Genomic DNA, 24,584 nt, shown 5'->3' with positions numbered 1-24,584 from the left:
GAGCCGATCCGCACATCACTATGGCTTAATAATCAACTCAGTCAATAAAAACAACCCGTCCTGTGTTAGGAGTGTATGTCGCTGACAGAAAGAAAGAAAGAAAGAAAAGGAAAAAAAAAGATAGAAAAGCAGCGTACACCTCACATATTTATTTCTCACTGTTGTGCACACGTTTGGCTGGCATGCAGAAGCACCGTCTGTCTGTGTCGAGGGTGCGAGCCGCAGCTTCAGCTGCTCAGGTAGAGAGGCTGTGTAGCCCGGTGTGTTTTTATGGAACGCGGAAAGGATGTTTTTTCGCTGATTCGGTTCTGCAGGTTCTCTGCTGGTACACTGGAGACGGGGATCAAGCAGTTTGTCTCACTTGGGATAGATTGTGCTTTTTTGGTTCATAGTTTTTGATTGACATGCGATTTATTCGCGTTTAGAGGAAATAAATTTCCGTTATAACGGAAACGTGGGCACAGTTTTCTATATAAAATACACAGACTAACTAACTAACTAACTGATTGACTAACATAAACAACTGAAAATTGAAAAAAATTAGCTTGCACCGTTAGCTCCGGTAAGGGAAAGCATGAGGGAAAGCGGCTGACCGGAAGTAACGCACAAAAAAACGGAAGTTGATCACTATTTACTTCCGTGTTTAAAAATAATGTGGATAGTCAGGGGAAGAACAACTGTTCAAAAATACATTTATGTGCAATCCATCGCAACACAAAAAAAGCTACAGGGGTCTGATTTATAAACATTGCGTACGCACAGAATGAAGCCTGAGAGGCGGACCCAACTACTCACGGAAAAGTTGTGTCTATAAAAACAGACTTGATGGGAGAAAATTTGACCCATGCTTACCAAAGTTTTGGAGATGGGAAACTGGCGACACAGATGGTGAGGTAGAAGTCAGATTGTAGAAATTATAACCATTTTTGGCTTTTGTCCATACGTGCATTTTTAGTATTGATCCTATATTTTTTATAAATGTGACCCCTGGTGTGTTAAGGCCTTGAGTCAACCAATCGTTAACAAGAACGAGATTCAAGAAAATGCCACTTAACAAGCAACAGTCACCTCTGAGTTGATTTTAAAATGTCTTTATTTAAACATGATCCAGAAAAAAATACATCTTTAAAGTTCCTGCAGTTAGCAAACACTTTGTGAGCACTTCAGGCAGGTTGTTCAGAGCACAGACGCTAGAGGAGTGAAGCCACATAAGAAACAGTCAACCATTCAGCAACATGGACACACAGGCTAACAGCTCTGAGCCCGAAGCTAAAGACATCCAGAGGAATCACCCCTCCACTAATACTGAGCTGAAACGCACAGCTAACGGTTCATCAGCCACATCTTATAATCCAAGTCAACACACTTCTGCCAGCACACTTAACCCAGAGTGATTACAGGGGAGCAAATCTATGTTCCCAGGGTTCTGTGTTCCCCAGCTCAATATCCTCCCAACATGACACATTAAAGCCTTTCAAAGACTTTCATGTTCTCAGGAGCTTTTTTTCCTACAAAATTAAATGTTCAGTGGATGTTTTCCTGGGACAATGTGTTGAAGTCCTTCACCATCAGTTTACAGCCTACTGATGTTACACTATTTTATAGACCCTTTTACTATTACTAAACAGTATAACGTTGTTTGGTGGGTGGGGCTTAGCTGGTTGCAAAACAATTCTCCACAGACATTAGCTAGAGCTATCTAGCAAGTTCTGTTGGCTTGTTTTTAGACAATGGAGGAAGATGATGTGAGTGGTGCGTTCAGAAATATTAATTCTGAGTCCCGGAGTGTACTCTGACACAAACTGGACCGTTCATAAATTCGTAACGCTGTCGGAATGTTTTGCTAACGAAAGGTAACGTAAGCTAATAATAATACATGTGAGCATTTTTGATGATGGCCTCCGTCCAGTCCTTTGGTCTTATCACATTTAACCATAGTTGTCTTTGTTTTTGTTGACGGGCAGTGGCGGCTGGTTTTGAGCCATGACTCCTTCTATTCTGGCTCCCAATAACACAACAAGACAAACTCATTTTAGCACTCCTATGTAAGGCTGAAGGAAGGAGGACGCACAAGTCCAATGTTTCCAATCGTGATGGGTGCAAGTTGCAGAGGAGTTCCAAAGAAACTAGTAGTCAAAATCTGTGTTCAAATCTATGTTTCGGCCTAAGCCTTCAAAGAAGCATTTCGGCCCAAGCCTTCGAAATGCGTCTGTCATTTTGTTTGGCCGTGTGTTGCCCTGTTAAAACAGATTTTGACTCTAGTCTTTTGTGAGTGCTGTTGCCTACTAGTTTCTTAAGACTCCTATGTAGCCTACAGCCCTGTGGTGGAGAGGCAGGTTTTGCTTCCTGCTAACAAACTGACGTCATTATGACATTGCCCCTAAAAGGTTCTATACCAATAGCCTCATATTTGTGGGCCAGACAGTTTTATCTACACAGTAGCTTAACAGATTTTTACCATTTAAACTGCATTTATAACATCTAGCTCCCTTCATGCTCTTGCAATTTGAACTGTGAAGAGAGTCCTTACCAATGTCTGTAATGTCTTATATCTTATAATCAAGGAGTACAGAGCTGGGGAACATAGGACCTTGGAAAACGAGAGATGACTCCGCTTACAGTCTGTTTTACAGCGACACTCACAACATCAAACCTGTGACCTTTCACACAAAGGACAGTCTATAGTCCTAAATTTAATTTAAAAATCCCTGGATCTTGAATATAATCCACTGCTGATGGATACGGTCTTGAGATACCCAAACCCCAAACTTAAGGACGCAAGGTTTTTAAGTAGAAATTTCCTTTCTGAAATATTTAGAGGTAAAGTTTGGCTTCGGGTAAAGGTATACTTGCGTTCAAAGAGTAGTTCGACATTTTGGGAAATCACCTTCACCTTTTGCTGAAAATCAGATATGAGGTGTTCGATACTGATCACATATCTGTCCATGCATTTGAGAAAAAAATACTGACATAGTATACCTATTTTTTTTTATCTAACTGACACAAAAACAAAGTCAAGTTGTGTTTTTTTCAGGGGATTGTGTGCGGGAATGTTTCTTGGCAGTGACCTCCCAAGTGTTGTCCTCACCATGACATGTCCATGAAACCAGCTAAGACTTCTACAGGAATCCTCAACTCTCCTGTGTTTTTGGTGATATGAGGACCCGCTAGCATCTCATAACCTGATTGCAATATCTGTTGTCAACCCTGGTGAGAACAGTCTTATCTAAGAAGCCCTTGATTATTTACTGGTGGTTCTGATGTCTCCGTAGCATTTAAACATAAAATACAGTAACTTTTTTACATTAAATGACTCGGAATATATATTTTTAGTTGCCAAATCGGTTTGACTGAAGGTAAATGAACGTTATATAACAGCATTTCCGCCTTTATGTAGTTGTGGCTCTTGTTATTTACAGATCTTAACACATTTAAATACAAATTATTAAATATATATAAACAAAATCAAGCATTTGCAGTGTGGCATATGATATTTGATTCAGTATATTATACATAAACATTAAAATGAGGGTAACAGATGTATCAGCTGACCACATTTGACCGTCAGAGTAATTTTCAAGTTTGGAATTGTGGTTTCGTGTTTTCGGATGTTAATGGAAGCTGCTTACCATAGCGTCTTTTCTTGATTGTCTGAAAGAAGAAGGGCGACTTTTAGCCTCTCTGATAGATAACTCAGTGGGTCAAGGCTGAGGACTATGGAAGTGCATTACAATCACTAAAGAAAAAATATCTATGACTATACATGCTTGAAAAATCTATCTAGAAGTTTGGATCCTTTCTTAATTTCAAGGTGAGGATCTCAGGAATTATGTCACATCTCAGTGTCCATTTAATTTTTCTGCGTCCTCCCAAGTGTTGAGTTTGGACTCCCGAGTTCAACATGCAGAGTTTGAACACCCAAGAACTCAAACTTATCGTTCTTTGTATTTGATCTATGGGAAAATGAGTAGTACTGTTACCTGGTCACCTGATATAACCTCTAACATGTCCTTATACAACAGTTCGTATGATATGCTACGAATTAGTGCCCCATGAAAGACGTTACGTACTTAATGTGAAGTTACACATTAATGTAAAGTTATTAAGGTTAGGTTTAGGAAAAGAAACATGTTGATGACGTACCTTAAAATGACCCAAAGGTTATTAAAACTTGGGTAAAGTCCCGAGGAAAAGTCCCATGTTTTGAGACCTATTGACCACCCCAACCTGCCTCCTTACCAGGCACTCGTAAAGACGAAGTGGTCGAAGAATGATAAAATAAACGTATATGCAGTGTTTTACTGACATTGTAAGTTTATCTTGAAAAAGACTGCAACTATTGAGCAGAAACTGTACATTTCCTGTTAAAATGGAGGTTTATTTTGAAAAGACGTGATGCGTGTAACAGGTGTAAAATGACACAACGAGTGTCAACAACAGACGCACCCAGGATACCTAGCACGTAATATGTAGACGTAAAAGTCCCTAGACCAAGTGGTGACATGTGACGAGTTGGTAGTGAGAATGAGTTGATGTTGATGACATACCTTAAATGACTCACTCAAGTTCACATGCTTCCCAATACCCGTCTCCTGGGGAATGTCCTATGTTTTTTGACCCGAACCTGCCTCCTAGCCTGACTTTTCTGGACAACTTCTGTCTTCACTCCCATCAGCGTAGCGTTTCAAAATACGTGGGTGATGCATGACTTACTGGCTCATGTTTCAAAGTATATGTACAAATTTTGGTGAATAACTTTTCGTAGGAAAATGTACGAACAGTGCATGAGAACTGCCTGCCTCACCTTGCCCTTTATGAGTCCTTACTTCCTGTGTATACCTTCAGTAGCAAACTGTTGCTGCGTGGATGAACACCTGGAGCTGCACCAGCCATCTACAGCTTCTTAAAAATAGATAGCAAACACCACTGTTGGACCAATTGTACACACAATTACAAAACAAGTATTCAAACAAATTGATTAGTCACCTCTTCACAGAGAAACATAAGAGACAGGTGACATTTCTGTTCCAGGTGAAGCTGAAACGTCAAAGAAGACAGAAGCATTGATCAGCAAGAGAGAGGCACAAAGAAGACAAGGCCATGAAGGCTTCAGAGAAACAGCCCTTATTTTTCAGATCTATGGCAGTATCATAATAATATAATAACCCTGATACATGCTGTTCTCCTTTGTGTCTGTATGGGAGAAGTTCAAAATGTGGCAGTTCAACTCTGCCTTGCTTATCGGTAAACAGACATCTTGTAGAGCGTAACGGGAGGCCTTTTCTCAACCATTACTGTCCACTGAGCAGCACAAAGGCCAATAAACTATAAACTTTTAAAATTAATTTGCTGTAATCATTACAGCCGCCCACCATGTGCTCTGGTGGAAAAAAATTGTAGGAGGAACATGAAGGAAAAATATGACATTTTGAATGCTCAAGTGCCAAAGTATCAAATAAATTGGAAAAAAAAGGCTTGAAGTCATGTTTTATGATGTGAGTGGGAAAAAAAAAACTTTAAAATGTCCTTAGTTTTTACTGCATGGAAGCCAGAAATACAGCGAGACAGATGGGGATGTACTAGTAATTATATCAGTGTAACAAGATTAATTTTCTGGTACTTATACAAAAAAAAAAAAAAAATCCATGTTTATTAAAACACCGTAACAAAGTGAATGGCCAAAAAGATGATCTGTGAAATTATGATGAAGGGCAGGAGGTGATAAATCCTTACTATCCTACATTGCAGGTATCGTCAGAAAATTGGAACTCACGTTGGATGTGATCCAAACAAAACAAAGGTACAAAGGTAAGAAAGCATTTCAGAAAAAACCCTTCTGTGTTAACAGCCCTGTCAGATGTTTAAAATGTTGATCCATTAGCTACCTAATACTATTTCATTACTTTTGGCCAATTTTTTCAACCATTATTCATCAGTGTTGGGTAACTAAAGCTATTTCAACTGATAGCTAGTAGTCTTTATTTGTTACTTTTAGCTAACTAAGGCTATATCAGCACTGTTTTTAGTCATTTTTAGCTAACCAACCATTATTCGTTACTTTTAGCTAACTATTTTAAAAACTGTTCATTAGTTACTTTTAGCTAACTAATGCTGTTTCAACCGCTTGTCACTTACTTTCAACCTCATCGGCTTATTGTTAGCCAACTAATGCTATTTCAACTGTTCTTTAGTTACTTTTAGTTAACCAATCATTATTCATCACGTTCAGCTAACTATTTCAATTGCTTATTAGTTACTTTTAGCTAATTACTACTATATCAGCATTGTTTTTAGTCATTCTTAGCTAACCAATCATTATTCATTACTTTTAGCTAACTATTTTAAAAACTATTCATTAGTTACTTTTAGCTAACTAATGCTGTTTCAACCGCTTGTCAGTTACTTTTAACCAACTGTTTCATTGGCTTATTGTTAGCTAACTAATGCTATTTCAACTGTTCTTAAGTTACTTTAAGCTAACCAATCATTATTCATTACTTTTAGCTAACTATTTTCAAAACTGTTAATTAGTTACTTTTAGCTAACTAATGCTGTTTCAACTGCTTGTCAGTTACTTTTAACCAACTGTTTCATCGGCTTATTGTTAGCTAACTGACGCTATTTCAACTGTTCTTAAGTTACTTTTAGCTAACCAATCATTATTTGTTACTTTTAGCTAACTATTTAAACTGTTTAGTTACTTTTAGCTAACTAATGCTATTTAAACTGTTCTTTAGTTACTTTTAGCTAACCAATCATTATTTGTTACTTTTAGCTAACTATTTAAACTGTTTATTAGTTACTTTTAGCTAACTAATGCTATTTAAACTGTTCTTTAGTTACTTTTAGCTAACCTACCGTTAATACTTTTAGCTAACTGTTTCAACCATTTATTCATCAGTGTTAACTTTGCTTAGCCTGCTGTCACCGCAACCTGGCCTTGGATAAGCATTTGAAAATGGATGGATGGATGGTTGGATGGATGGATGGTAGCATTTTGTTTAACTGTGCAACACAAATGCAGCATTTCCAGATACTGTTTATCAGTAAGCAAGTCAACTCTGGACCAACAGGGTTTACTGTAGGCCATGATCAGACCTGTTTTTTACCTCTAATCTAAAACGTAAAACAAAACTGTGTCATTAGAAACAGGTTAAAAAGCAGTTTGCATGTTGCCTTGCTAACAATAGCAAACTTAGCGGTCTTCTTTAGCTAACGTTGACATTCTTTAGCTAATGTTGACATTTAAAACTCAACTCAAAGCCAGATAAGCTTCTCAAAACTTGTAAAATCAAAAAGCTAACTCAGCAAAATTTTCAGCTGACACGTTCTGAAAAGCTTCCAGTGTGATCATGGCCTTGACGTTATATCCCATACAAAGCTAGAACAGTATGTATTTGGGCTATTTGCACAGTAAAGATGCTGAGAAACTAACAACATTCATTCTGTTTACAGAAGACGCTACGTAGCATTCAGGTGAACTTCCTGTCCAACTGAAAACACACACACCATGCTGTATAATACCTTTAGAAAAAAACAAACAATTTTACTTTTTTTTTTTTTTTTTAAACTTAAACTGAAGTTAGTAACAGTTTTTTTAACAACAACAAAAAAAATTAAGATTGCGTGACAGATGGCTGTTTTGTTAAACCACAGTTGGCAACACCCACTGAAATGGGAGCTTTGCTACTGTCGCCTCCCTGTGGTCCAAACAGCCTTTAAAAGAAATAACAAAACCCTGGTGATGCAAAACTATCTTAACATTTCCGTCAGTGTTGGATAACTGTTAATAGGGTGTTTTTTGGTATTTGTTGGCACTGTTTTTTGTTTTGTTTTTTTTAACTGATTGAGGATCTTCATTCCAAAATGCTACATATCCATTTTCAGAAAACAGTACTCCATCATGGTGAAATTTTTTTCAAAGATGCAGTTGCTTTCTTTATAAATAACCTCCATAATTCTGGATATCTCCTTTTGGAATGAAACCCCGGACACATCATTGCTACCCTACAAAGGAAAACATCTGGAACTACATTTGTGAACGGTCCTTAGTGGAGTTGAAATTCCATAAACGGCTTTATATAGTAACACATTACACACCCCAAAAAAACAAAAAACAAAAATAAGGCAGGAGATGAACATTAATGACGCTTTTCTTAGTTGTGCGGCTTAACAAGTTTTAGAATATACACTGGCCGAGAGAGCTGAACTTAACAAAATCCTACTACAACTTATTGACAGAAGAATCTGAAATTATGGACATGTCTTATTAAATTTTTAATAATAATCTGCCTCTGTCTTAAATGATTTACTTAAATTTAAAGCCGTGGCTTGTTTCCGTAACTTGACTGTAATCATCAGTGCAAAGTCTTTTATGTAGAAAAGTGATGATTACACCAGAGGCACAAACTGGGAGGTTTCATGTTTTCCGAATGTAAATGAAAGCTGCTTATTGTAGCGTCTTTTTCTGATTGTCTCAAAGAAGAAGTGCGACTTTTAGCCTCTGTGACAAATAAGTCGATGGGTCGAGGCTTAAGACCTGCATTATAATCACCAAAGAAAAACTTTATGTGACTGTATACATACTCGGAAATACATTCGCAAGTTACAGATCCTTGTTTTGTGTATACAAGGTAAGAATGTTGTAATGATCTTATCTATTTCTAATCTAATTTATAAAGATAAATATTGTTACAAGGCAAAAAGAAATTATAAAACGTGATCTTGCAATTACAAGGTATGGACACTGTAGGAGATATTTATCTCGTAATCATCTTATCGGTACTTGTTTTATCTTATGACTCAGCATTTCGTACTTATAAGATCCGTATCTTAGTTGTTGGTTTTTTTTTTACAATTTTACAAAAAAAGGACATTGTAATTATTTGATAAAATAATCAAAAGATCTCAACCCTGTAACAGGAATAAATGAAAAATGATCTTGATGAACGACTTAAACATTAAAACAAGGATTTCTTGTTGACGGGATCAAATATTTACAATACAAACAGGGATCTCATAATTATGAGAAATAATTTTAAGATTCTTTCCTCATAATTACGACCTTGTACAGACAAAACAAGGATGTTAACGAGACAAAGCTCCCTGTTGAAGCTAACTAGCCGAGATATGTTTCTCATAATTATGAGATATAGGCGATGAAATTTTAAGATGTTAAGTCATTATTATGAAATAATTTTTTTCTTTTGTGAATGCAGTACGCTTTCGTAGAATAAGGGCAGGTTTACACTTTAAACTCCCTCATATCCATAAAAAATAACCAATTATTGGGTTTAATTCTAAATCTAAATTTGCGTTTCAATTAATTTTCTACTTTTCTTTTGTTGGAGTTGCTGTTTCTCGTCTCCTGTTGGAGTTCCGTCCTCAGAGTTCACTGACCCTCTCGCTGAGGGTCTCCAGCTCCTCCTCCTGCTCCTTGTAATGATGCTCCATTATCTGACCGCTGTCGCCACGGGGGGGACCGTTGACGAGGTGCGAGGGGTAGTCGAGGCCGCTGACCTGGGCGTGGTGATGCCAGCGCAGGTCGTCGCTCTCATGGGTTATGTAGCGCTCGTTCATCCGGGACTCCAGGTTCCTCAGGTCCAGCCACATCTGGTAGTCCTGGTGAAGAAGGCAAACGCACCCTCAGACATACAGAGCTGTTCATGTTTACTGTAAAACTTCAATTGCCTGGGCTATTATTTGCTTAAATCACTGAAATCAATGGGCCTTTATTAGGGACAGGCCTTTAATTCATTTCACACAAAACTGTTGCTCAGCAAAGATCCATTGTTTAAACCAGCATGAATATTACTTGTATAACAATTAGGCTTCAGATAATATATCAATCATGATCTGAGGAACCTTGTGGACTAAAGGATGATGAATAACGTGCAGGGCAATCAAGAAATGGACACATAATTTGACATAGCTAGCAACCTGGTTATATATCTGAAGAACTTAACTATAACGAAAATGAACTGCTTGGCAATCAGACCAGGCTTCTAATTGAGGCAGGCCTTTATTTGTCAAAATGTGTAGCCATATCGGGCTAGTTAAAAGGAACTAGGCCTTTAATTGAAGTTTGATAGTAAATAGTTTAATTCCATCAAAGTTTTTGAATTTAAGTTTATTATTACTATTTTTTTTAAAATCTATTTTATTACTCGGGCACACTAAGGATTACAGTGTTTAGGGTTAGTTTATTTTAATTATGTAGCACAAATTCAGAACTTTGTTTGAGGGCTCACATTCTGTACAACGATCAAAACCCTTCATCTGTTGACCTTTTGATTCAGCTGAGGAAAGGGCTTTAGGCAAGTCTTTTTGACATTTACTGGCCTTATCATCATACACCACTGGTTCCCAAACTATCGTATGTGTACCACTGGTGGTACATGAGCGCCCTCAAGTGTTACGCAGAGGAGTCTAAGAAATATTTGATGTGTCTTTCTGAATAGGGTGCGTTCGGAAAGACTCATTCTGTGTCGGAGTGCACTCCGGCACAAACTGGACCGTTCATTAATTCGTTGCGCTGTAACGCTGTCTGAATGTACCATTCGGTTACTCAGAGTAAAGCTAACGTTAGCTAATGTGCTAAAAAGTTAGCGTTCCAGAGAAATCCAATATTCCTCTTAATCCCTCCCCAGTTTCTGATGAGGTGGACATGATAACCCTTAACACACACATAACCTTATTCATCCCTACAACAGGAAATACTTTTTCCCTAACCTGATATGAAGTGTGCGCTGCACATGTGAGCATTTTTGATGATGGCCTCCGTCCAGTCCTTTGGTCTTATCACATTTAACCATAGTTGTCTTTGTTTTTGTTGACGGGCAGTGGCGGCTGGTTTTGAGCCATGACTCCTTCAATTCTGGCTCCCAATAACACAACAAGACAAACACATTTTAACACTCCTGTGTAGCCTACAGCCCTGTGGGGGAGAGGCAGCTGCACCTCCAGGTAATGAGGTGACGTCATCGTGTGGTTGGCTCCACAAGGGTCTATAGTGTAAAATTAATTGGCACATTTACACAGACTTTTCTGAAAACCTTTTAACAACAAAAAGTAAAATCAAATTAATGAATGCAAAACAGAACACATCAAAAACAGTTGCACTTTTAAATTTGTATGTTTTCCACTCTGATTTGCTTGATCCAAACCAACCACTGATTTTTAATTAACTTTCAGTCTTTAATCTTTGTTGTTTTAAGTCTAATCTTTATAACTGAGCTCTTTACTGCAGAACTTGTTATTTAGTCTGGTATTTATTGCTAAAACCCCAATGTTTCATCCCCCAGCTGTCTTCCAACATTTTGTCTTGCCTTTAAATTTAGTATTAACACGAATATTTAGTTATTGCAGAATTGAAGTTTGGTCATTTAACTTATCGTTAAGTCTTTACGTTTTACAGTAATTTAACATGCCAGAAATGCACCAAAAATGACGGAGAATAAATTATTTTATTGTCTTACCTGTAACCAGGGGTGACTGAGGGTCTTGTCGACGCTGTATCTCTTCCTCATCTTCACTTGCAGCAGGTTGTTAATCAAGTCAATCGCTGCAAGGAAGTTAGGAAAATAAAGAAAGGAGGAAACAAGAAAAAGAAAGACAGAAGAAGTGATAAGCGAGAGAAGTTTGAGGTAAAGCGAGTGCCCAATGGAGTGAGGGATGAATAAGGGGAGGAGGAGGAGGAGGAGGAGGATGTAGGGTCAGGCCCCCCCCTGTGGTGAGGGGCCAGTTGGGGCTAATGAGCAAAGCTAACATGATGTTAACATTTCTTCAGGGGTCAGCGGTCTGAACAGCTTGAGGACCCTGGGCCCCTCAGGTCTACAGGGGCCTCCATCGCTTGGCATTATGCACATGAATGGCCCAGCACATGAATACCCCCCCCAAATCTGTCCGTCTCACTCTCTTTCCAAGAACTGCCTGGACTCTCGCTGCTTCTCAGGGTTTTTTTCTCTCAGATATTTTATCCCCGCCCTCATTCCTCTTTCACAGGGGAGTCACATGACCCACCTTTAATCTGCACTTCTTTTTTTAGCAGTGGGGCCAAAGGATGGCGATGTCAGTCTGTCCTACAGCAGCTCAGAGGACCATGTCTACAACTAGGCTCGGACTGGCCATTGGGTAATAATGGTAAATGCCAGATGGGCCGGACCACTTTGTGGGCTGCAAGGCCACAGCAAGCAATGTTGAAAACAAAAATATTGTAGGAAAAAAGAAAGACCTGCCGGCTGCAGCCCACTTGATATTGGAACAGTCCATCTGATAAGAGGTTACACAGTCCCCAAATTTTCAAGGGACTACCTATAATGTGAAGCGCAGTGATGATACATGATGAGACGGTGTATCATCTCTAGTCAACAACTCTCTGTGCTTCTGATCTGTGACGTTGACAGGAANCAATAATATAAATAACCAGCACCAATTCATCAGTCAGTGAGAATGTGTGTGTGTGGGCGGGGCATAAGCACATTGACCGACTTGACCAGCGGACTTCACTACAAGCTGATTGGCTGTTGAAACAGGTGACGTGCTTTAAAACAAGCCGCCAGCGATTTGACCAGCTGAGTTGCAGATGACGCCATCAGCTGACTTGAGTTGAGCTCAGACCGGCCAGTTCACACCGCTGACGCTTTTCTCTGCAGTGTTCTAAAACCGTTTCATCTCGTTGAGTATCAGTGGTACTGACCGTGTTCACCTCCCCCCATTCTGTCAAGTGAATCAGTCCATCATGTAATACCTGACGTCAGGCGGAAACTAGATTAAATTAAGCATAGAGTAAAGTTAACGGAAATAAAAACTAGTTGGATAAAGGAGTTGAAAAAAGAAAAGGTAGAGCAGAAAAGGTCAGAGACAAAAATAAAAAGTACAAAGTGCTTAACTTAATGAAGAGGAGGAAAGAGTCATGGACAGAGGAGCAGCTGGCCGATACCAGCGGAGTAACGTTACAGGCAAGGAGCAAGAAGAGGTTGTCACTGTGCTCTGCTGAGGACCAGTGACATGACAACTTCTCAAAAGGTCATTCCGCTAACGCTCAGCGAGCTCATGTAGTGACGGTTAAAAGAGCTAGCCAGGTACAGAAGCACTGCCAGTACAGTGTTTCTAGCTCAACCTGTTAGTACCAGATTAGTGTGCTAGGTACCCCAACTGAGGGGGGACCAAAAATGGGAACGGTAAGGAACGGTTCTATTAGTACCATCCACAACTGGACTGAACTGCACCAGACAACTTAGTAGAAACAGAGCTTTTGTTTCTTTCAGTCGTCAGTCTGGTTGAACCATCATACAACACTTTGTTCTCCATGTCCAAAAACCCTTTGTACTAAACATTATCTGTTGGTAAAGAGGACTTTCTACAACCGAGACCAAGCAAATAGACATCTGACGGACCACATCAAGCTCTGGCAGCAGATAAACATTTAAAAAGTAGTGTATCTGTACCCCTGAACACAACTGTCAGAGTGCACATGATACAGTCAGAAACACAGATTATAATTCGCTGCCATCAGACTGTCAGGCTGCATCTCTCTCTGACAGATGCTGCATAATATTCAGTCTACGTTCACAGCATGGTGATGATAAAACAATATAACTTATTCCAGTGTCACCATTATGAAACTTGAATTGCGTTTGTGGGCAGAGGAAAAAAATGAGTTCTATAACAGAATCCATTTAAAGTGTCTTCTTTTAAAGTGATCTTTGAAAATGCAGATTTGTTGACGCACTCACAGTTTATTCTCTGACATTTAATCCTCCTGCGACTGACAGAAAACAACTTTTTACAACATTTATTTTGAAGCGCAGCTGAAGTCGCTGTGGCGGGATGAGGAGGTGGAGGGGAGGTTGAGAGCACTTCGGGGATCCGGGCCGAGGAGCGAGTGAGTCAGGCTGATTTAAATCTGTCTCGTAGTCAACAGGACGACTCCAGCCAACACGCACGACGGACGCTTTTAGAGACAATGACGACAACAACATGAGTCACGCGGCAGCAGAGGAACTGACTTCAAGGACGTGTTGGAGATATCATACTGCAGCAGGAGGAAATAATAACCTGCGCTGATGTTTGAGGACAAAAAATAACCACCGAGTCACAGAGAGGTGAAACAAAGCGCTCATCTATGATCATGGCATTACGGGGGATGTTCACGCTATTTATATTTGTTGGTAGAGCACGGCTGATACATGGTTTCATTACAAAGCGACCTCTGTAGCCACCCTCAGGTGTATTACAGACACATCAGGTGTATTTTTATCCCTGTTTTTTAGACATCCTGGTTTTGATCACATTCAGTATACAGCATTTACATACAACAAGACTGTATGGTTTGACTACAATGAACTATGACAGCAATATAGTCCACGATGAGCAGCGCTAAAATCAACCTGCGTAGTTGTCCCTGCGTAGTTGTCCCTCCATTGTGACATTAGAAAGTGTCACATTTATCTTGCAAGTGTACTCTTCTTTTTCCCACATGGAAATTCTGACCAATCAAGAGCAGCTTTCTCACACAAGGCATTTGATCTGGTCCTCTTGTAAATGCTGCCGTGAGAACACGAACCAACTCTAGGCAATTATACAACTTTGGAACAACATGAGTCCCTGATTCAGACCAAAGGAGACCACTCTAGGACTGACAGCAGCCCAAGTTCACACGAGTCTGAACGAGACTCCAGGGAACGAGCATGAGCAATTTAGTACTCAATTTGGACGTCAGAATTCGTTCAACGTATGGCCTAATCACTGTTCTTGGGTTTTTGATTGAATTTAAGATCCACTCGGCAGCTGTGGTTGTGGTCCCCGATGTTACATACCTTCCTGGGACACTTTCTTCCAGGGATGAGGAGGGTACATGAAGGCAGCATTCTGGATCTGATCGTTGATGTCTTCATCCTCATTGAAAGGGAACGTCCCACTGAGACTGCAGAGCACACGAAAACAGAAATTCCATTGCAGATTAAACCTGTAATTTCGTATGGATTAATAATTATGGAATGACGATGATTATAGTTTTGTATGTTTTATATTGAAGTGATTTCATTGGTCAAATTTTGGAAACGAGAACAAAAAAGTTAAAAATCAAGAGCTAGATGAGACTCCTACCTGACGTAGATGATGACTCCGACCGACCACATGTCCAAGGAGCGGTTGTAGCCTTTGTTCCTCAGGACCTCAGGAGCGAGATACGCTGGCGTGCCAACCACCGAACGCCTGAACGACTTCTCGCCAATGATCCGAGCGAAGCCAAAGTCACACAGCTTCACCTGAAACAGGTGAGGACAGAGGTGTGTTTCAAATAAATTTCACATGACAAATGACTTTTCTTACTGGTTACCCTGTGGTTTACCTCACTGACACTCTTAAAATCTTTGGTTTGAAATGTCGAGGTCATAGCAACAGATTTGGAAGGCTCCTATTGGCTCAAGTGAGGTGTCAAGGAAAAGGCCAGGAGTTCACTTCCATTGCAAAACACTTTCATCCCGGGGGTGTCCAGGGAAGACCAGTGCTCCTCTCAAACACATTTTCTATTGTCACCGGGACAACAAGATGCCATGGTCCTGAACCATGACTCAACAGGGATGAATACTGTTTGCTGTCTTTGTAGAATGTTGAACTAAAAAGAAGCAAATGAATCAGAATGTTTGTGGTACTGTGACGTTGCCTTGGCGTAAGCTCAGACTGGAGGTACTTTCACTTATTTAACCTTTATTTAGCCAGGTAATCTCATCGAGACACGCAGTCCCAGTCTCAAGAGAGACTTGATAAACTTAGTGGACACAGGGGGCCACCTACAGGCGATTACTGGTGGACACAGAGTAACTTTTCTGGCCCTGGGCCATGGTTAACCCTGCATTCAATCATCCTGTTTAGATGTGAACACAGGAGGAGGATGAGTGTGATGAAGCTGCTGACAGTGAAGAGCTGCTGGCTGCGATCATTACAGGATGATTCACACACACTCAGGAGAAAGATGGAAGTGATCAGGGATACGTTGGCTCGCTTCACAGTCCGCTTGTGATGAATCAGTGCTCTTCAGCATCGAAACTGCAGCTCACATCTATTTTGGGTTCCCTTTGATTTAGAGACGGTCTCTCCTCATTCAGGTGCACATTCTAATGTAGGTGGACTGACACTGTTTCAGGTGTTGGTAAAACCTCCAGGAAATCACTTATTTCTGTACCAGACGCTCAGAGGAAACTGGAGAATGAGAATTTAACCACATTTTGGACAGGTCCTTTGATATAGCCCTCAGCTGCTGGTTAGCTGGCAAGCTAATGTACCAATTAGATAATGTTAGCTCTCCAACTTGGGTTCAAGAAAAATAGATTTGAAGAGTCAGAATACAATTAGCTTTCTAGCTGTTGTTAGCATAACCGTCCCGTTTTGTTCTTAATGTTTTGTTATCACTTTGGCTAAAGATTACTCAATTCCAGCTAATTTTTAGATTTATTTTTCTCTTTTGATTATGCTAGGCTTGCAATTTCCCCGTGCTTCCAGTCTTTGTGCTAAGCTAGGCTAAACACATTCTGGACTTTTTTCTGTACTGGACACACAAAGCTACACATTTTGGACAGTTCGTCTGATGCTCTACATTAAAATAACAGCCCTGTTGTCTGAAGAAACAAAGCATTGTGTTCTATATGAATTAAAAATAATTAAGTTAATCACACGTTCGCTCTGGTTGCTGGTTGGCTAGTAAGCTAATGTACAAATTAGATAATGTTAGCTATCTAGCTAGCAAATATTCAGCTATTCTCATAAGCAACTTAAGTCTTTATTTTGGGGGGTTTGGAGACGACAATTAGCTTGTTAGCTATTGTTAGCATAACCTTCAGGCATTATAAGTATGCCATTTTTGTTGTCACCATGATCATCACCATGAAGATTACTCAATTCCACCCGATTTCAGATTTATTTTTCTCTCTTCTGATCATGCTAGGCTAATCTCCCCCTGTTTACAGTCTTTGTGCTTAGCTAGGCTAAACACGTCCTGGACTTATTTCTGCAATTGACACACATAAATGAAACTGAAGAATAACTATTTCACCAAATTTTGGACAGTTTTTTTAATATAGTCCTTGGCTGCTGGTTGGCTACTAAGCTAATGTGCCAACTAGATGATGTAAGCTCTCTTGCTGACAAATGTTAGCTCATTAGCAACGGAAGGTCTTGTTTTGTGGGGTTTGGAAAACAATTAAAACCAACTTTAAGAGTCACAATACAATTAGCTCGCTTGCTATCATTAATTGCTAAATGCCCAGCAAGTTTTTCTGAGCGCACACAACCCCCGTGAACTGACTCGTTTCATTATTGGGATTTGATCCATTCAGTCCAAAAACATTTAGTCTAGATGAGCCAAACAATTAAATAATTTTATCCTGATTCAAGTTAACAGAGTGCTAACACGGGAGTTAGCCATTCAGCCGGCTGAATGCTCAACCAGTGTAATTCTGTGCTCACACCAAACGGGATGCGAATTTTTGTGTTGCGTTACTTGCACGAGTTTGAACGCTACAATATTTTGTGTTGATGTGCGGGAAATTGCTGAATCAACAGAGTAAACTTCCGCCGGTACATCCTTGGTGTCATATGTCCCCAGAGGATTTCAATGCTGATTGGCTATCAAGGCGCGAATTGGTTGCTGAATTTTAGATTTTTCAAGTCTAACAAATGAGCCTATGACACAAAATTGCACTACTACTACTACTACTGCTACTACTACTTCATTTGTGCCGCTTAATTTGCGTATTTCCTGTCACATCATATTTTGCATCGTGTCCATGATTGCACCCAGCAGAAATTTGCGTCTAATCACGTCTTTACATTGACTTACATTATTTCACTCGCGGAAATTGTTTTATTCACGCCTGGTGTGAACACAACATGAATCTCTAGTGTGCCTCTTCTATTGGCCGCACAGTGCAGAAGTAGTGCTGACCATCCCCACATCTTTCAGGTAGATTTATACACTGCACTTGAACCATTTTGGCGTCATACACCACTGAGCAACTTTGATAGGAATAAATGTGGCAATGCGTTCAATGCTGCGTCCAATTCTCCAAAGCGGCTGTACACATGCCGTGTCTTTGACCGCCTAGACAACGCTAAGTCGGGCACTGGGCCCTACTCTTGTGCCTTTTCTGTGACAATGTTCAAGAGCACGGAGGCAGGCTGCGTCTGAGGTTGCTAAGTGTGTGACAGTGTCACTCCGGCATTTTTTCTACATTGAAAACAATATATTGGAGAGCGCAAAAAACATGGCCTACGTTTAAGGCACCTTATACATCCATGAGCAAACTGCGGACTCACTCAGCCAACTTCCGTTAGCGCCCGAGCTACTGTTAATGCAGCAGTTTCACACTACCTTTTTAATACATGAGCATTTTGTTTGTTTCCTGATATTTGAGTAGCAGGCTCTGCAGATTTATACACAGAAAGTAAAGTGTGTGAGCCCAACAGCCGGCCTGATGCATCATTAGAGCTAACAGCTAACAGTCTGTCTGACACAAACAGCTATTTCTGGAGAGGAGACTGAAAACTGCAGAAAGCTGCTAATAGTTACACTGAAAGCTAATGGACCGACTGTCTGCGTCTGGTTTGTTTGCCTGTCTGGAGCTTCCTGTTCCACCTCTATGTACGTATCTGTGTGTGTGTGTGTGTGTGGCCTAAATTATGGTGTATATATACATACACATATCTTTCTGTTCATGTCATCTCCTAGTATCATGAAGCCTGGTTGTGTTTAACACCTGTGAACATTTCTGTGCTCATATGTACTGTGTAGCTCCATATTTGAGTCTTCCTTGATATTATTTCATATATATCTTGTTGGAGTTTGGTCAACACGCATCCAGAGTTTTAAAATAGTTTTGTATCTTTACTGTCACATTGCCAGACGCTTCCAAGTTTCCTCTCACCTGCCCTGCAGTAACCTTTGTGTTCCTGCCATCTTCCCTCACCTGACCTCCCTGCCCACCTGCACACCTGTTCCCACTTCCCGTCAGCCCAGTAGCAAACACACTGGCTCACTTCCATTCATGGTGCTTCTGCCTCAGTGTTACAGCCATTTCAACTTTTGCCTGATTCTGACCTCAAGTAAGCTTTTATTTTTACCAGCCTGGTGTCAGTTATGCTTCTGGGTTGTAGGTTTTTGCTGAGCCTTAACATTTTGTCCATGATCCTGCGGTCTTCTGTATTCTCTAATATAAGTTGGAGCCCACCCCAGCATGTGTCAAACAGAGTGCCCCAAAAATGAGTCCTAATACCCAAAAATGAGATAACAGTTTTGCACTCCTGGTTCCCTCGTCTCAAAGTCAGTTGGTTTTTGAATGGGTTTTTGGTTAGATGCCTGAAATAAGGTCTGTGGTTAAAGGGATAGTGCACCCAAAAATGAAAATTCAGCCATTATCTACTCACCCATATGCCGAGGGAGGCTCTAGTGAAGTTTTAGAGTCCTCACATCCCTTGCGGAGATCCAAGGGGAGAGGGGGTAGCAACACAACACCTCCTAATGGAGGCTGACGGCGCCCCAGATTCAAACGTCCAAAAACACATGATTGAAACCACAAAATATCTCCATACTGCTCGTCCGTAGTGATCCAAGTGTCCTGAAGCCCCGACATAAAAAGTTGTTTGGAAAAACGTAATCTGAACTCTGTTTTTAGCCTCTGCAAGTGTTGTGAGGACTCTAAAACTTCACCTGAGCCTCCCTCTGCATATGGGTGATTAGATAATGGCTGAATTTTCATTTTTGGGTGCACTATCCCTTTAACACAAAAGAGACTTTCACATTTTGTTCTATGAAAAAAACAAAACAGTAGTAAGGACCCCACTGCGAATTTTAAAGCTTTTAATTAAAAAGGCAGGTGCAAGTGGCTAAATGAGACATCAGAACATCACCACACTGAATATGGCATTACAGCCTCTATGTGATAGGGATGTTTAGTCATGTGACTGTAGTGTAACTTGTTTATAACCTGACGTTAGCTTTTTACTCCTGGCAATTGCATTTAGACCTCAAAGATCATACAAGGTGTTCATTTGTGAAGATTATCTTGCTGAGCAAAATGTGGAAGGATCATAAATGTTTGTTTGCAGAGAGTTTATTTTCAGCAATAATCCAAAATCCAATAGAAAAATCCCAGAGGCTTTTTGGTCAGGGATTTGGGGTGACAATAACTTCGGCGTCTGCCTACAAAAAGAAAAATCTATTTCAAAAACATCCAACGTTCTAGATTTACTGGGGAAATAAGCCCATTTTTCAAATCCACACACATTATTCCTGTGGTCTAAGACTGTCTACTACTCTACTAGAATATTAGTTAACATGAACAACTTTCTCTGAAATCCAAAAACTAGTGTGCTAAAACTCATATCTGTGATTTCAGAGGGCAGTGGTTCCCAACTGGTGCAGCCACAGGGTCCAGATTTCTCCCTAGTCATTAGTTCAATGTCCACACAGTTTAATACATTCAGTGTTGTGTTTGGCCATGTCACTGAGCTAGTTTGCTGTCTCTGTCAAGTAGCTGTCCGTTAGTCACTCACTCTACAGCAGGAAATGGCACTTCAAAATAAAACCTCTGTGCTGGCGATTCACTGTACTTCTAAATAAAAAGTGGTTTTCCAAACTTGACATGATCCTGAGTCACTTGCAGCCCATTCACAATGGACCTGGGACCCACTGTTGGACCATGACCCACCAGTTGGGAACCACTGTTCTAGATGACACTGAGAGCATCCAGGGGTCTCTGGTTTCTGGCTTTGACAGAGAGTAGCTCATGTTCACAAATACTGACTGAACTTTCATAGGCCATGGGAACTGCAAACTGGAATTCTTAATTTTGGTGGTGTTCCCCTTTAAATTGTCAATATGGGAAAAGAAAAATTTGAATAGTTTCTGCTTCAAAAGAAGGGTAAATATGATTAATTATACTTTCAAATAAATGTAAAAATCTGCACACGGAGGCTTCATACAAAATAATTTTCTAACCAAGAATGAAACAAAAACAAAAACTGAAAGCACTTGAATAACTTTGCATAATTCTCTCAGAAAACATAAATAAATAGAAATTCACATCAAAAAGACTCAAAAGAGGCCGTTAATACAATTCAGCCACACACACACACACACACACACACACACACACACACACACACACACACACACACACACTCAGTACCTGTGGAAATGAGTCTGCAGACGCCAGCAGGACGTTTTCAGGTTTCAGATCACAGTGGACGATGTTCTTGAAGTGCAGGTGACGCAAAGCCACAAGAATCTGACAGTGACACAGAAACACACACACAACAAAGCTGTCAGTAATAATTCACTGTACGAGAGACATTTTTAGGGTGGTGCTGGAGGAAAAGTCACAGTGTCATTACTGCCAACAGGGTTCATCCTCTGGGGAGCAGGAGTGTGACTATTTAATTGAAATGTTATTTGGATTTCTCCACACTTCAAGTCCCTGTTTGAATGACGAACGTCACAAACTCCACCACATGAAGCAGGAAGTCTTTTCGTGTTTGTCCAGAACTTCAGAACCAATTCACACTGACTCACATTATGCGTGTTGAGCTATCTGATCTCAAAAAAGAGCATTAAAAGTGTAAAGCACACTCTTTGTGTTTGTGTGTATGTGTCACCTGAGTGACCAGGAACTTGGTGATCCTCTCAGGAAGTCGTCCTTTCTCACTGGACAGGATCATCTCCAGCATGTCTCCGTGGAGCTTCTCCATGACGACGAACACTCTCTCCGGTGTCTCAAACATGCAGTCCAGGTTAACCACGCCCGGGTGGTGCAAACTCTGGAGGAAGGAGGGGAGGAAATTATCTTTATCCAAGGTTCAGGAAGTTCAGGTTTGGATGTGGTCATTCTCTAAATGTCATTTATTAAGGATTTCTCTCTGCGACTTTTCCAACTGTCTGAGTCCATGGGTACATCCCAAGTCTTGTATTTGTCATTTCCTTGCTCCTCTATCCTCGCTGGAAACTTAAGTTGTTCAGACTGTCCCAAAGCTCTTATTTGTGCTCAGAGGATTGAGGATCAACGATGCACGAGAGCAGCCTTCACAGAAGTCTTTTATCAGCCGACACGCCTCCGTATTATATTGATTGGACACTGCAGCTGATCGGACTGATCTGATACATCACATCATACTGGAGTGAAGACAGATGAGAGATTAAACTCAAGTGTAACAATCCTAAATTTGATATATTGTTATTTTATTCACAATCTCATTTCACTTACAACACATTTCCTCGTTTCCTCTCTCCTTGAATAGTTTCCTTGCATCTCTCCATAGGTGGGAGGGACTAATATTGAATTTTTGCTTTGCGTTATGTTGAGTTCATACTGGGTGTGAATAAAACAGTTTGCATGAGTGAATTACATGTCAAGTCAATGTAAAGACGCAATCAGATGTGAAGTGGCGAGTGATCAGATGGCGGCGTGATGGACATGATGGATGCGACGCAAAATACCTGAATTAAGCGGCACAAATTAAGTAAGTAGCGTGATTTCGCATCATATGCTTTTTTGTGAGACTTGAAAAATCCGAACTTCAGCAACCGATGCAAATTTCTGCATCGCAAATTCAGCTAGTAGCGCAAATTTTCGCAATGTGCTACTTGCGCGAGTGAGAACGCTAGAATATTTTTATGACGTGATTTATTCGGGCATCTGAAATGAGTGAACACACAATATTCTAGCGTTCAAACTCACTCAAGGAAAGCAACGTGAAAATTCGAGCTACTTGATTGATTCGCGACACAAAAATTTGTATAGTGCTCGGTGTGAACACAACATTACTCACGCAAGTTTGAACACTTTAATATTTGTGTTGACTCACGTCAATGATGAATGACCTGCCATCGGTGCGTTCTCAGTGTCATATGTCCCCGGAGGATCTCAATGTTGATTGGCTATCGTGGTGCGAATTGGTCGCTGAAGTTCAGATTTTTTAACTCTCACGAATAAGCCTATGATGAAGTCTCGCTAATTGCTTCATTCGTGGTGGGTAATTTGCGTCATATACATCGCGCCGCCCAGCCAGAATTCAGCTCTAATCATGTTTTTTACATTTACTTTACTTGTAATTAATTTGCTGTAATTGTTTTATTCTTGCCCGGTGAGAACACAACATAAGACGCAAGGAAAAGACGCAAGTGAGGGAAACATGGATGCAATTTCAGAGACTTTGGATGTGTTGCAGGAAGAGACAGAGTGTAGATAATGTGTTTAGCCTGGTGATCAGTGATGGAAAAAACTAACCACAAAGGAGCGTTTTAAGAACCAGAATGATTTTAGGCTTTTGTATTGAGGAAACATTATGATATGATTCAGTCAGCCCTGTGCTAAATTGTAAACAAGCAGCTTTCACACAAATAATATTTCTTCCAATAAATTATAAAACTGGAAACAACTTCAGTGATAGATTTAAATTCTGAGTCTGTTTTAATGAAATATTCACCTGCTCATGTGTCTGTGAAAAGAACTGATATCGTGGTAAAAGGACAACGTGAAGAAATTAAAATTAATTGAAATTCGAATATTCCCAAAAGGTTCCTGAGACAGAACAGAGCAGATCTGAACTGAAGTGAACAGTGTTTCCTGTGCAGGTGTGTGTTGCAGCAGCAGCAGCAGCAGCAGCGTCTGCAGGTTGAGCAGCGCTGGAATATTACGGGATGTCACACCCCTACAGTGTTGCCACGGTAATGAAGTCGTTCGCGACAGGAAGTCTCACCCACTGCCGACAGCACTGCGGTATGTGTGTGCGTGTGTGTGTGTGTACCTGCAGGATGGCCACCTCGTTGCGCAGCTGACTCTCCTGTTTGGTGGGGAAGCGGAGTTTGTCAATGATCTTGATGGCGACGTCTCGGCCGGACTTTCTGTGTTTACCTGCAGGACAACACATGGAAATCAACGTCATGAACGTCATGAACGTCATGAACGTCATGAACAAACTCATCTTTCATAAGCCCCATTTCAACCAAGCACTTCAGTTCAGTTCGGTATGCTTTTTTTTTCAGTTTCCACTGTGAAAAGTTGTGGATGGTACCAATGGAACTGTTCCTTACCGTCCTCATGTTTGGTCCCCTCTAGGTACCATGTCTGAAGGGTTACTGCTGGTTCCAGAGGTGCTGGACTGAAAGGGTTTGGTGGAGACGGGGCTTTATTCTATGTCCACTTTGTTTGGATGTATTGTATTAATTCTTCTATTATATGTTCTTTTTACTTTCTAATGCTTTTAAATGATTTATTTTTAAATCTTTATGCATTTTAGTTTCTAAATCTTTATTTATTTATTTATTATTTATTATTATTAATATTATTTTAATCTTTAAATATTTAAATTTTCCTAATCTTACATTTTTATGCATTTTATCATTGTTTTATCTCATATTTGTTTTATCTTATCATATTGCCTTTTAGTCTTTTAGTTTTTAGCTCCAGTGTTTCCTCATGGGGAGCCTCCACACTGAGAGGTGTGTCCGGTCTGCCCGCGGGGACGTCGCCCTGGAGATCCCTCAGGCCCAGAGGACTGGGGGGCTCTGCACCATGTGTGGAGTCCACCAC

General features: G+C 40.3%; 1 protein-coding gene across 2 annotated transcripts in view; it reads right to left on the bottom strand.

The window, feature by feature from the left end:
* Window positions 1-1,094: 1,094 nt before the first annotated feature.
* Window positions 1,095-24,584, bottom strand: part of prkd1 (protein kinase D1) — a 57,784-nt gene continuing 34,294 nt past the window's right edge. For both annotated transcript variants that reach the window (XM_050062205.1, XM_050062206.1), the window contains 7 exons: window positions 23,800-23,906; window positions 21,652-21,813; window positions 21,186-21,284; window positions 15,109-15,269; window positions 14,820-14,926; window positions 11,478-11,563; window positions 1,095-9,621 (listed from right to left, as the gene is read on the bottom strand). In XM_050062205.1, coding sequence (XP_049918162.1) covers window positions 9,385-9,621; window positions 11,478-11,563; window positions 14,820-14,926; window positions 15,109-15,269; window positions 21,186-21,284; window positions 21,652-21,813; window positions 23,800-23,906 — 959 coding nt within the window. In that variant the 3' untranslated portion in view covers window positions 1,095-9,384. The remainder of the gene's footprint in view (window positions 9,622-11,477; window positions 11,564-14,819; window positions 14,927-15,108; window positions 15,270-21,185; window positions 21,285-21,651; window positions 21,814-23,799; window positions 23,907-24,584) is intronic.

The sequence above is a fragment of the Epinephelus moara genome, chromosome 14 (genome assembly GCF_006386435.1).
Source record: "Epinephelus moara isolate mb chromosome 14, YSFRI_EMoa_1.0, whole genome shotgun sequence".
Classification (NCBI taxonomy): domain Eukaryota; kingdom Metazoa; phylum Chordata; class Actinopteri; order Perciformes; family Serranidae; genus Epinephelus; species Epinephelus moara.
Note: the sequence above shows the minus strand (reverse complement) of the source record. Positions and strands in the feature narration are given on the sequence as shown.